Below are 12,846 nucleotides of genomic sequence, written 5' to 3' on the forward strand. Positions count from 1 at the left end.
CCATTGAAATTGTTTAGCCATGTGAAAACCTTTGGCACCTTTGGCACTCAATTCATATTACATACTAGGAGGCAATGTTTTTATAGGAAAAGTGTTTAGGATAGCTTAACAAGGTTTAGCTGAGATAAAACTTTGCGTGAAAAGGGATCAATGCATCTTTCATGCAACCTCACCCTTCAAGTGAATTTTCACCTTTAATAACATGTATTTTATAATAATCTAAACATTGATATAACTATTGCTATAATGTTCCCAAGTTAAGCATCAATGAAACCATCAATATAACAATCGAAGTCGTTTCTAAAAATATGTATGACATTGTGGATTTATTTTGAAATATCAACGGTTTTATTGATACTTTTACTCCTAAATGAGAAACATCCATTTTGTGATGCTAAACCATTTGATCTTGTATCCCTAAATAGGAAACATACTTGACATGATGTCGAGCCATTTGTTTTTTGTCTTTTACCTTTGGGAAAGCTAACCCTCCAGCCTACTCTCCCTCCAAACTGCTCTCCATCCATTCCACCCCCTCTCCAAGAGTCTTTCTCCTACCTTTTGACTTTGAAGACAAGAAGTGGGCATATAGAAGCTTGGACTTGGAACAACTCCACTCGACAAAGAGTGAAGAACATACATAAAATTGAGAACATCAAAAGTAAAGAGGTAGAAGTGCCTGCACTAGTATGGTGCAGGATGCCTACATCCCTAGTTTATACATTACTTTAAGAGACCACTTCTTTTGAACATAAAAACGATCCTTGAACACATTTTTTTGTGAATAAATGATTTCAAAACTAAATTTTCTGCACTTGCCTTACAAACACTCATCAAATTTCATATCCATCCTACATTTGTTTACAAAGCAAGATACTGACCCACCTTGTTAGGTAGGCATGGTAAAAGACATATCTACATAGGAATTACATGCAAATGCCTACAAAGTCATAGACTAGGTAGCAATCGTCCATTGTACATTTTATCCAAAAGTGACTTTGACTCTGGTCTCCGTAGAAGGCCCTTGTTGTTTGCAACACCAGTTCCGAAGCAAATAGGGCAGACCAATTTTCCACGTCCTGCAAAGATTCAAATTTGATTGGAAATCAAATTATATGAGCAAAAATACAGGCAGCTTGCATGACCTAATATGTCAGAAATCTAAGACTCTTTCTGCAAACTCTAGGAAGTATACGATGAAGACATAGTTTGTCCATTGCCAATCCAGATTGCAGAACAGGTATGCGAACCGTAGCTTTTCCTTTTGACCTACTGAAAAACAGGAAGAACAAAGATTCGACTACAATTGCATGAGCTTAACATACAGTCAATATATACCTAGATGAATCCAGGAAAATTCCCAAACTCATCCTCTAAAAACACAACATAGTGCAGTTTCAATCTCATGATAGTCACTCACAAGGTTGAAAACCATGAACTCCATCATGCATAGCAGGGACTAGCTACTATGACATCCCCACTGACGTCATCAGCGCCCAACAGTGGGTGTAGACCATAGTATAAAAATATGCTCTCACACATACAAATCCACACACCCACACATACTTAAACATCCATTTATACAGAGTCTTCGTACTGAGTTTCTGTCGGCACTCCGGAGGTGAAGGGCAGACTCAGCCATGATGAAGGCAGTCAAGGCAGTCAACACCATACTCCTGATGAGGCAAAGTTTGAAAATCTAAAGAGGACTCCAAAGAAGCAGTAATCACAACACTGCAAAGGAAGAATAATGTCTAAAACATGGCATCAGGATACACTTTAAGCTATCTCTAATTGCAAGGTAGCTTGTAACTAACATAATAAAGCTCCCACAGATCTCAACCAAGAAAATGATATGACTTACATGCTTCCAATGTGATGTGTATGACTGAACATATTATAAGCTCGCGCATGACAAACAAAAGCTCCTTCAATAAGGAACCACTACGGAGAATGTGAGAAAACGTTTGCAGATGTATGTTACTGAAGAAAAGAAAAGATGATGACAGCCAAGATGAAATCACAAGGAACTACAATTCATTCAATTCTCTGATCATGCAGCAAGCTGCCCCTTCCATCCTGAGTTGGAAAGTTATGAAAGACATGAAACAGGGCTGCGTCTAACACAAAGGGTGTCTTTCCTATTATCTCATGATGTCACTCTTTTGGACAAGGGCATCGTTTGTTCTAGACAACGAAGAAATTGGAGCATTTAGCTTGAAGAATGAGATGGAAGATGGATCCACGCTATCGACACTGGTTTGCAATATTGCTATAAAACAAAGATCCTCAAATTGTTCACTAATATTTCTGCAATGTCTTCAATCAGTTTCTCATTGAGACCAGCATATAATGGCATAAATGAAACACAATCAGACATAGTGCGTGCTAAAGAGGTAAGCAAGAAAGTGAAAAGAGGGAGAATAATTCAATACAAAGCAAGACGAAGGAATATGGATGAATTTAAACAAAGGGGGTAACTTATACGTACTCCAAACCTTGCTATCATGATTTTCTCATCTTGGTGACTTTCGTTACTATCTGTTGTACAATATTGCATATAGTTTCGTTGCTTTTACCAAAACCTTTTAACCAAAAAATAAAAAGTTTTCTAAATCTCAATTAATGTTTTCTTCTGTTTTAGAATAAATATGTGCTGATCTGAGCTGTATCTTAAGGCTTTTCATTAACTGTATCCTAAAGGTCTTCTTAGCCTCTCAACATCGATGGACCAATTGAAGTAAGGATCAAGTTACCACACATGAACACAGAGGATATGATCTTTAGCCACCTTATTCAGAAAAAATTTCAGCAAAGTGTCTCACAAACTTCTCACGCAAGACTTGTTTAAAAAGCCATTCTCAAGACGGTGATCAAGCCTGTCAAGCTTAGTACACTCAGTGACTGGTTCCACAGGAAGGCACTTCCCTTCAATGCACATTACTTGTGTTCATTCTCCCTTAATATATCTGACATTGTTATCTGGTGTTTTTCCAAAGGGAAGAGATTCGATTTTGAGACAGCCTCTGTTCTTAGACGCTCATCCTCATTGAGAGCCATCTAGCTGGTTTTGAGTTAAGAGGCAGATGGGTTCACTGGGAGCATTTATTGCCTCTCCAGTGGATGACAAACAGGTTTCAGTTTAGAGGAGACCTCCCATAAGAATTGATTATGGCCGCCTTTTTGCCACAAATATCACCCAATATATGGTTCCTTCTCTTAAGCTTGTCATTCAAAGAGGGATTCCGCAGGACTGGGGACATATTTTGCAAAATTTTCAAATTTCAAAGAGGAATCCCACAGGACAGGAGACAAAACTTTGCAGAGCTTTCGAGTTGAAAATTTCACCTCATTCATGTGATGTGCTTGTTTGATTGGTCAGGTTTAGAGGTTGGGTTATGACAATTGACTTGCACTGCCAATCTTAAACTCTACCATTTTGTATGCTTCTTGAATAGAAAAAAAACTCAACCATCTGTAAGAGTTCATGGATCTTCCAAAGGCACATGATCAAAGTCGTTATTTATTCTGGTAAGTTGCATGTCCTTGACCGATCCTGGGACAAGCTTTTGTAGATTTCTCAATTGGTCAAAACCGATACTCTCTTGGGATCTGGCAGAGTGTATTTTAATCAAAATACCATATGATATTCTAAAAGATCAGGTAAATCATGACTATTCTTGCTTTCTTGCCAGATGAGAGAAATTTTGCAATCACCATGTCTTTTTGAATGATCGAACTCATGAGGAGTTCCATGGAAACACAGCTCAAACCTGCACTATCCACTAACCTTGGACTACTAAAAAGCGAAAATGTATGTAGATACAACACCATCATGACGGCTTACACAATCCTTCAATGGCCTTAAGCTCTTAAAAACACCAGCCTTGCAACCATCCTTACTAGGTTAATCAGGACACCTTTCAGAATATGCTATCTGCTCCTGGGTGTCATCACTTGCATAGAGCTGGAGAAGGAAAGACCTTTCTCTAGCTTACTTATTAACATCATGACAATCGGTATATGCTTACAAACGATAGTAGGAAGATCTGCCATGAGTCAACATGCCCATTCACATTCAAAAGCACATTTGGTCTTGCACTCCACCTAGGCATATTTGGTTTGGGATTTGCCAACAGCTACTACTCTACGAGGATGAGCCTTCGAGTGGCATTCTCGACCCATCCCATGTCACCTCAGACCTATTTCCATTTTTCAGCTACATTCTTCACATTCCCATTCGATCTCAAGCTGGATGTGCACATTATGGCTACTGTTGGTTAAAAAATTCATTACTTTTACATCACAAATGATATAAACATGATTCCAACACCAATATTTTTTTTTTTGGGTGTAAAAAATCAGATGACAGAAAATCAATTTGCATTTGACTTTGAAAAACCGCATTAATTATATAACCATTATTAATCTAAGGCCTATGCTTGATTAAAGCTAATCTAATCTAACCGAACCCAAACTAGTGTAGTTTAGCTTGTCCTAGGCTAATTTAACCTAACCTAGCTAACATGATTTAACCTAACATAACATAATTTAGCCTAATTGAACCAGCATCGGTTACCCTAATAATGCATTAACCTATTTTAATCCAACCTTAACTGATGTAGGTTAATCGCAAACAAGGCAAGGGTGGGCGTTGACAGGAGCAGTGTGAGGGAGCTGGTAGGATCAGGGTGGCCACGGGGCAAAGTTTCCGGCTGGGAGGGAGGAGGGAGGAGCTGAGAAAGGGAGCGGGATGAGTGGGTGAGTCTAGTGGTTATGAGGGAGTGTTGGAGGGGGTTCGGTTTTGAGGCATGTTGGTTGTGAGGGAGGGAGAGGAAGAAGAGGAAAGCCACCAAAAGAGGGAGAGGAGAAGAGGGGAGCAAAAGAGCAGAGCGGGGGGAAGGGACACAGAAATCAAGCCAAGGCGAGATCCTGCCCATCTGCCATCGCAGCCTACGCTGAAGCCCAGTCTCCCTCGTGAATCCCCCCTGTTGACTGCTTGATTCGCATTGATCAGTCTCATTGCTTGCACTGTACGCCCAATTTTTACACCAATTCGCAAACCTCCCTAGCTTATCCAGCGTGGCCACATTTATCAGTCCCATCGCTTGCATTTTATATAGCAATCCACAAACTTTCCTAGCTTATCCAGGATCGCATTGCTTTTGGATTTATTCTTGGCTTGAGGTGAAGGGCTTTTGATAGGGCTGATGGGTGATGATTCGATACCGGACGTTGAGAGGAAAGGCTCCATGAGATGAAGATGGCACGGCGGCAAATAAATCGCGATGAGAAAGCAGTGAAGAAAAGATTTGCTGCAAAGAGATTCCCAAGGAAAAGCTTTGACGTAGACATCCTTACTGAACTATTCACCTCTGTCTAGGCACCTGTATCTGGACCATGGGTGTAGCCGCCTTCCTTCATTTATTATAAATTAAACATTATCTCACACCAATTGACACACTGATAAACGGTGCCTTACCTTACAATAGTGTTTAATTTTTGGGAGGTTCGAACCATTGATATTTGATATTTGAATTTTTATTCGAAGGGGGGACATACACTTTTGGGGGGTTTGAATTACTGATATTCGATTTTTGAATTTTTATTCGAAGGGGGGACATACTAGCATGGTTGTCTCAATTACATCCACAAATGATTCTTTCTGGGATACTATCTCCATGATATCTCTCTAGGGAATCTTATGTGCCCATTGTTCAACGGTTGAGAGCTGATAGAGGACACACACACACATGCACACACAGCGAAGATGTATCCTGAAAGGTTGCCCCAAACCAAAATCCACAACCAAAAACGTAGGAACAGATTGCTCCATGTTCCAAAGTACACAAACCCTTATGCCCCTGCTTGCAACCAAAAAATCCTGCTTCAAAATAAATAAAACACGGCCCAAAAGAGATGCAAGAGAGGGTACATGCTGAAGAAAAGGAACTGGCAAATCTTTCAAAGTAACCCATACAGGGCAGTAACTGAGCAGAGATTTGGCCGGGTCAAATAAAGGGTAGGGCATCACTACCGCAAAGTGACCTGCTCCATGAACTCCACCCAAACTGAGCAAATGAAAAACTGTATCCATATCTATACATTTGGTGAAGTAAAATCCCTAGCCTAGAAAGACAAAAGATGTAATCTTATTTGCAACCGCAGCAGCCAAAGACCAAGCTTTGAGATTGGTAACAGACATAACTTTTCCCATGAAATATAAACAGACACCAAGCTGCTGATCCTGACGACTGCTTTGAAAAAGAGGTTCTGGGGAGAGGGTTCGAGAAACGGATGAATCACCTGAAGGAAATTGAGTCACCAAATAGGCACAAAGATGCTGAAGAAGATCTTTCTGAAGAAAGAAAGAGGGAAAGTCAGAGGGGAGAAGTTTAGGCACTTAAACTCCCTCTGAAATAGTGGTCAAGGACGGCATACGCTTCCTTCCTTCAGAAGTTTGGGCACGAAAAGTAACTTCAGGTAGCAGAAACGGATGGCGCCGAAAGAAACAACGGTACATGAGGAGAAGACTGTACAGGAGTCGGCGCAAAAGCAATGGATGGGGCAAGCTGCACGATAGCTGGTGGATGTTGAACAAAGAGTGGCGAAAATTGTACGGGTGAAGCGGAGATCTGTACAGATGAAGGCTGAGGCAGATCGATAGCAGGGAGAGAGACGCCATGCTCCATTGCTGCTCAACCCCCCCCCCCTCCCCCCCACACACACACATATATAGAGAGAGAAGAGAGATGCATATTGTCACAAATCTACCAGGAGATTATATAAACACTCACGCGGTGACTGGATGGATGCATTGTAGATTATTGTGCTACCTATAACAAATTCAAAAATTTCTTCAAAATGTAGATGGTGACCTTTTCTTTAGGTTGACAGAGTAGGGAATGAGATGGCATTATGGCCCTTCTCATGAGCATTTTTGTGACACAGAAGAGCAGTTTCCACACTCTTGGTTATTTATTATTCACTTTCATGACTTGGTTGAATCTTGCCTCTCCTCGTGATGTATATACTGGGTAATAAGACCAGCTGATTGAAGCTCTCTTCTCCCTTATTATGGCCCTGTTAGGGGCCTATGGGTTCATGCTCAAAATTTTTGGAGCTCAGAAATTTCAGTTGAAGTTGCTCGACCCTCTATGGTTAAGGTTGGATATGGTTAGCAAATTGGATTATTGCTAACATGTTGGAAATCAATGCTCCGCATTTGGAGATCCACCTAATGTAGATGCTCACCTGAGAGTTCCCCAAATGAGGAGAAGCTATGAAGAGATCCATGAGAAATAGCATAGACATGCTCCACCCTTAGCCATCCACCTAGTATAGATACTCACTTGTGAGGCCCCAAGTGAGGAGAAGCCATGATGGGATCCATGAGCAATAGCATAGATGGTAGATGGGCATCATGTTTCAGCGACAGGCTGATGTATGGACAGCAGCATTGGCTGTCAAAGAGCCCCAAATCAGGGCTGCGATGATGTGTCATGCCAATGATAACATGACACGAACAGCTACAAATCTGCAGCATGAGATGTGTGAAACAGCAATGTGGCAAATGGCAGGTGACATGGCAAAAGTGCAACGGGTCAGAATGGATGGGGTGATATGGCAACCAATCACATGGCGATTGGTTGCTGATGCAGGCAGTCAGCCAAGTGACTGATCGGCTGCTTGGTCAGGTCTTTTACTAATCACTAGGAGCACATAGATTGCACATCCCTGTTTCACGAGTATGTGACAAGGCTACTAATATCCAATAGGAGCTTGCGGTCACTTATTTGGAATCGTGGTGGAGCTTGTCATGATCCGTGACGTATTCTTTTCCTAAAACCTTGTACTTATGGATGGTTGGATAAATAGATACTTGTGGAAGGTGTGCCCTTTCAATGCATCGCTTCCCATGGGGCACAACCCTTCACAAGAGCTACAGCTCTTCCAAAGAGGCATACACTTATGAAGAGGACACTTTTATTTCTAACGTTATTATGTACCCTCTCATCAGGGGTTGCACCCTTCACAAGAAGTACACATCTTTTCCTACACACAAACTTTGGAGCACACACCTTTTCATGTGTGGCTCTTCACTCTCATTTCCGACACTTTAAACATTTAAAGCAATACAAATGTTATTGTTCTCTGCTATCATTATACTCCCCTTTTGCCTCCTCAGCTCACTAATGATATTAGATTACTAGGATTTATTACATTGGTATTAGAGCAAACCTTGCTCCTACCTGTACGAAATACTCATGCCTCTAGTTACGACATACGCTAGGAGGTGTTCAATGCATTTTGCATGGAAGAGATGGAGGGAAGCAGTGAGAAAAAATTTAGCCACCACCCCACATGATTCATAGTAGCCTCTCCATAACCTCACATCACCAAATGACATGAATGGGCATGATCAAACTCATGCCCCCTGGTGTGATTGATCTCTCCCAGACCATGGGATGTGTAGGCCATCTCCTGGAGGTTCTAGTGATGCCCTATAGGCCATGGTATGAGCCTTGTAGGCATAAATAAAGACACTTATAGTATTAGTGTCTTTTAGGCCACATAGGACACTTAGTCCTATGTGACACCTAGGACACTTAGTCCTAGGTCTAGATACTTGTACCTTGTACTCCTTTGTTTTTATTTATCCAAGTTTGACATGACGGAAAAGACTAGTGCGACGTTTTGCTGTCTACACTCTCTCTCTCTCATTTGATCCTTCAATGGTATCAGAGCCCAGCTTTGCTTCATGTGCCTCTTGTCCGTACTATTTGTACAATAGTACGGACGTCTGTACAGTCATGTACGGATATCGTACGTTTCTTGCAGCTGCCTGTACATCTGTCGAAACTGAGTTTGTACCTACGTCGTCGTACAAATCTGTACCTCCATCGTACGTCTGTACCTGCACTCCATACAAATATGTGCCTGCACTACGTCCGTACCTGCACTCAGTACTGCGTCGTACTATACTTCATTGCGATGTGTTCCATACTAGAGCCACCGTACTTGCGCCGCCGTACAGATTAGTACTTGCATCGTCGTACTGTCCGTATTGATCCTATTGCACTACGTAGGTCTTTCGCACCTGCACGTGGGAGCCTCCGTACAACTGCAGTACTTTAGATCTCCGTACAACGTACGGCCGTACAACCGTGCAGTCGTACACACCGTACATTGTACGGTGTACTTGAGCTGTCTGTACAGCTAGTACTTCTCTCAAGATCTCCGTACAGGTGTTGCACGTACAAAGTCACATTCAGGACATTGGTAATTTTTGAAGCTTTCAGTTCATTTCACCTTCTTTGGTTGCAATTTCTTGCAAGAACATTGGGGCTTTGGAATTTGGCCTGCAATCTCTTGTTGTTTCAAATACATTGGGACAGATTGGAGAACATTGAGTCACATTTGCAGGACATTGAGTCAGACTTACAGACATTGAGTCTTTTCTGCAAGACATTGAGTCAGATTCGCATACATTGGGTCACATTTGCAAAATTTCAGCAAAATTTGGGGCTTTTCTGCATTTGCCCTCTTTCTGGCCTATTTGCCCTCAATAAATTTGGGGCTTTTACTAGATTCGTTGTTTTTGCAGTGAACATTGCCTGCCACAGTCACATTTGGGTCAGATCTGCATTTGCCCTTTGATTTGGGTTAGAAATTTGCAGATATTTGCTGTCATTTTTGGACAGCCAGCTTTTTGCAGTGATAGCCTTGAGGCTTTTGGGTTTTCAGGTCTCTTTCAGGGTATCACATTTGCCATGGCTGGGAACAATCAAGATTTATTTGGAGTTCTTCGTGAAGATGATAAGTTGGATGGCACCAACTATCCGATGTGGTCTTATCTCATGAAACATATTCTTGTTGCAAAGCATTTGTGGAATATTGTTTCTGGGGTTGATCTGAGGCCAGCCAATGCTACAGTGGTTGCCTCTACTGCTGGTCCCTCTGTAGGGGTTACTCCTCCTGATGCCTCATCTTCTAGCACTCTTACTGCTGCTCTTCCAACTCAGAAGCAGTCTAGATGGGATGCAAGAGATGCAAATGCACATTCATGTATTGCTTTATCATGTAAGAGAATCATTATTCCACACATCCGATCTTGCAGGACAGCAAAGGATGCTTGGGATAAATTGGCTTCTCTCTATCAGATTCGCAACGAGGCACGTGTTGCATATTTGAGAAGGCAATTACAGGAAGTCAGCATGAATGAAGGTGACTCTATGGATGCATACCTAACAAAGTTCAAGGACCTCATGGAACAACTTGCCAACATTGATGAGGTGGTGCCAAATTCACAGCTTATCATACCACATTGAGTGGACTGCTAGATACATATCAAGGGTTTGCTACAACCCTTCGGTTAGTGGCCATGGGTAATCCAGACCACTATTCTTTTGATCAGCTAGTGACTTTGCTTTTGCAGGAAGAGCAAAGTAGAGCTAATAGACAAGCCATTATTCCTGATCATGCATTCGCTTCACAGTAGACAGGAGGAGGCAAGGCTTCCAAGCCTATGGGCAAGCCAAAATCTGCACATAGCAGCTGCAATTCCTCCCATGCATCTAAAAATACAGCAGATAAGTCAAAGAAGAAAAGATGCAACTATTGTCGCAAGCCTGGACATGACATTTCAGAATGCAGGAAGCGCATTGCTTCGAAGAAAAAGAAAGCAGGGTTGACAGTTAATGCCTCTCATGCTATTGAATCCCATGAGCCAGAAGATGCTTCACATGCACATGCTCTTCAGGATGATTGGGCATGGGCTGTCCATTGCTCATTTGATCCCTCCAAGGCTGATGCATTCTCTACTGCTAATGATGCTCAGTCCTGGTACTTTGATAGTGGTGCTTCCAAGCATGTCACATCTTGCAGACAGTTGTTTCATTCTTTAGCTGATGCACCTCGAGGGGGGACTGTCACATGTGCTGATAATGCTTCATACGCTGTAAAAGGAATTGGAGATGGGCAGCTCACATCCATTTCAAGCCATCCTGTTACTCTGACAAATGTTCTTTTTGTGCCTGGAATTGAAGTCAACTTGATTTCAATTTCAGCAATTGCCACTTCAGGTTTCAGAGTTATTTTTGATAGCTAAAAAAGTGAAAAAAGTAAGGCTCTGCTTATCTGGAAAAAGTGAAAAAAGTAAGGCTCCGCTTGCCTAGTTTATGATCTTCATGATGACAATGCCATAGATCTCACTGGCACTTTGCAAAAGGGACTTCATCACCTTGATCACCACTCAGCTGCACTTTCTATTGAAGCATTTGCTATTTCAGATTCACAGCTTGTTGAAATTCATCTTTGGCATGAGAGAATGGGCCATCTCAATTATAGAGCTCTTGCAAAGCTACATTCATAGCAGATGGCAAATGATGTACCTCAAACTCACACAGTTTCCAAACATGTGTGTGAGGGTTGTCTTTTGGGTAAGATGCATCGATTTCCTTTTCAAAAGAATTGTCCAAAACTCTCACAAAGGAAATTGCAGCTAGTGCACACTGATGTCTGTGGCCCAATGAGGACAAATGCCATTGGGGGGTACAAGTATTTCATGACTCTCATTGATGATTTCACAAGATATTGCTGGATATATCCTTTAAAAGCCAAATCTGAAGTTTTCTTATGCTTTCATAGGTGGCTGAATATGATTGAGAATGATTCAGGATGCAAGCTTGTCACCCTCAACACAGATAGGGGGGAGAGTATATGTCTAAGGAGTTTGATGCATTTTTGTCTTCACAAGGAATTATTCACTCATGTACTACTCCTTACACTCCTCAACAGAATCCTGTTTCTGAAAGGAAAAACAGGTCCACAATGGAGATGGCCAGATGCATGCTTAAGGCCAAGTCTTTGCCCAATAAATTTTGGCTTGATGCAGTAATGTGTACCAACTATGTGCTCAATAGATCACCTACATGGGCATTGAAGACTGTTACACCTTATGAAGCATGGAAAGGCAGGAAGCCTTCACTTTCACACATGAGAGTTTTTGGGTCTCTTGCATATGTTCATGTACCATCTCAGCTGAGACATAAGCTTGATGACAAGGCAATCAAATGCATATTTATTGGTTACAACCAGGAGAGCAGAGGGTATCGGTTATACCAACCAAATACTGGGAAGATTATTGTCAGTAGAGATGTAATCTTTGCTGAACATTCAGCTTCTCCTCTTGTGGACTGCAAAGCTAAGCCAGATGTTGACATGTTTGATGCCTTTGAATCTTGGTTACCTCTGCCATCTTGAAACATTACGAAATGATTTCTGCCTTCGTTTTGTGGAATCACGGGCACCGGCACTTGGTTTCTCCTCCCAGCCAACCTCGTTGGTAGCAAGCTCACGGATCATCCATCACGTAAAAGCTCATGCTTACTTTTTTTCAACGAGCCCCAAAACTCCCTAGATGAATCTAGTATGCCACATGTCATAAATGTAGGGTCCTTCCTTAATGCATTAATTACCCCTCTCTTGGGATATCTTTGAAACATTTGCCCCTAGGCATATTTAATGCATTAAAGTCCCTTAGCCTTAGATCCACCTAGTCTAGTGCCATGTCACCCACACCAAGGACCTTGACCTTTATTCCTTTTTTATCATTACATGAAGCCCAAACAGATATAATACAAACATTGATCCTTTAAAGGAAAATGTCGACTAACCCTTCCGAGGTCATGTTACCTCGACTTGAGCGTAACACATCCTCGAAAGAGGACTTTGACCAGCAACATGAGCCTCCTGCAGGCCCTCCACCAAGCAATAATCATCCACTACCTCATGCTGATTTGCAGGTTTCTCTTCCAGCACAAAATGATCCCACTATTCATGATG

General features: G+C 41.8%; 1 protein-coding gene across 1 annotated transcript in view; it reads right to left on the minus strand.

Moving 5' to 3' along the window:
- Nucleotides 1-788: 788 nt before the first annotated feature.
- The window catches only part of EDA3 (DnaJ/Hsp40 cysteine-rich domain superfamily protein), a 41,275-nt gene continuing 29,217 nt past the window's right edge, over nucleotides 789-12,846 (minus strand). The window contains exon 4 of the mRNA XM_087392863.1: nucleotides 789-1,079. Coding sequence (XP_087248989.1) covers nucleotides 949-1,079 — 131 coding nt within the window. The 3' untranslated portion in view covers nucleotides 789-948. The remainder of the gene's footprint in view (nucleotides 1,080-12,846) is intronic.

This window comes from Dipteris shenzhenensis, chromosome 21 (assembly GCF_047967505.1).
Source record: "Dipteris shenzhenensis isolate YYH24624 ecotype China chromosome 21, Dip_SZ_1.0, whole genome shotgun sequence".
Taxonomy (NCBI): domain Eukaryota; kingdom Viridiplantae; phylum Streptophyta; class Polypodiopsida; order Gleicheniales; family Dipteridaceae; genus Dipteris; species Dipteris shenzhenensis.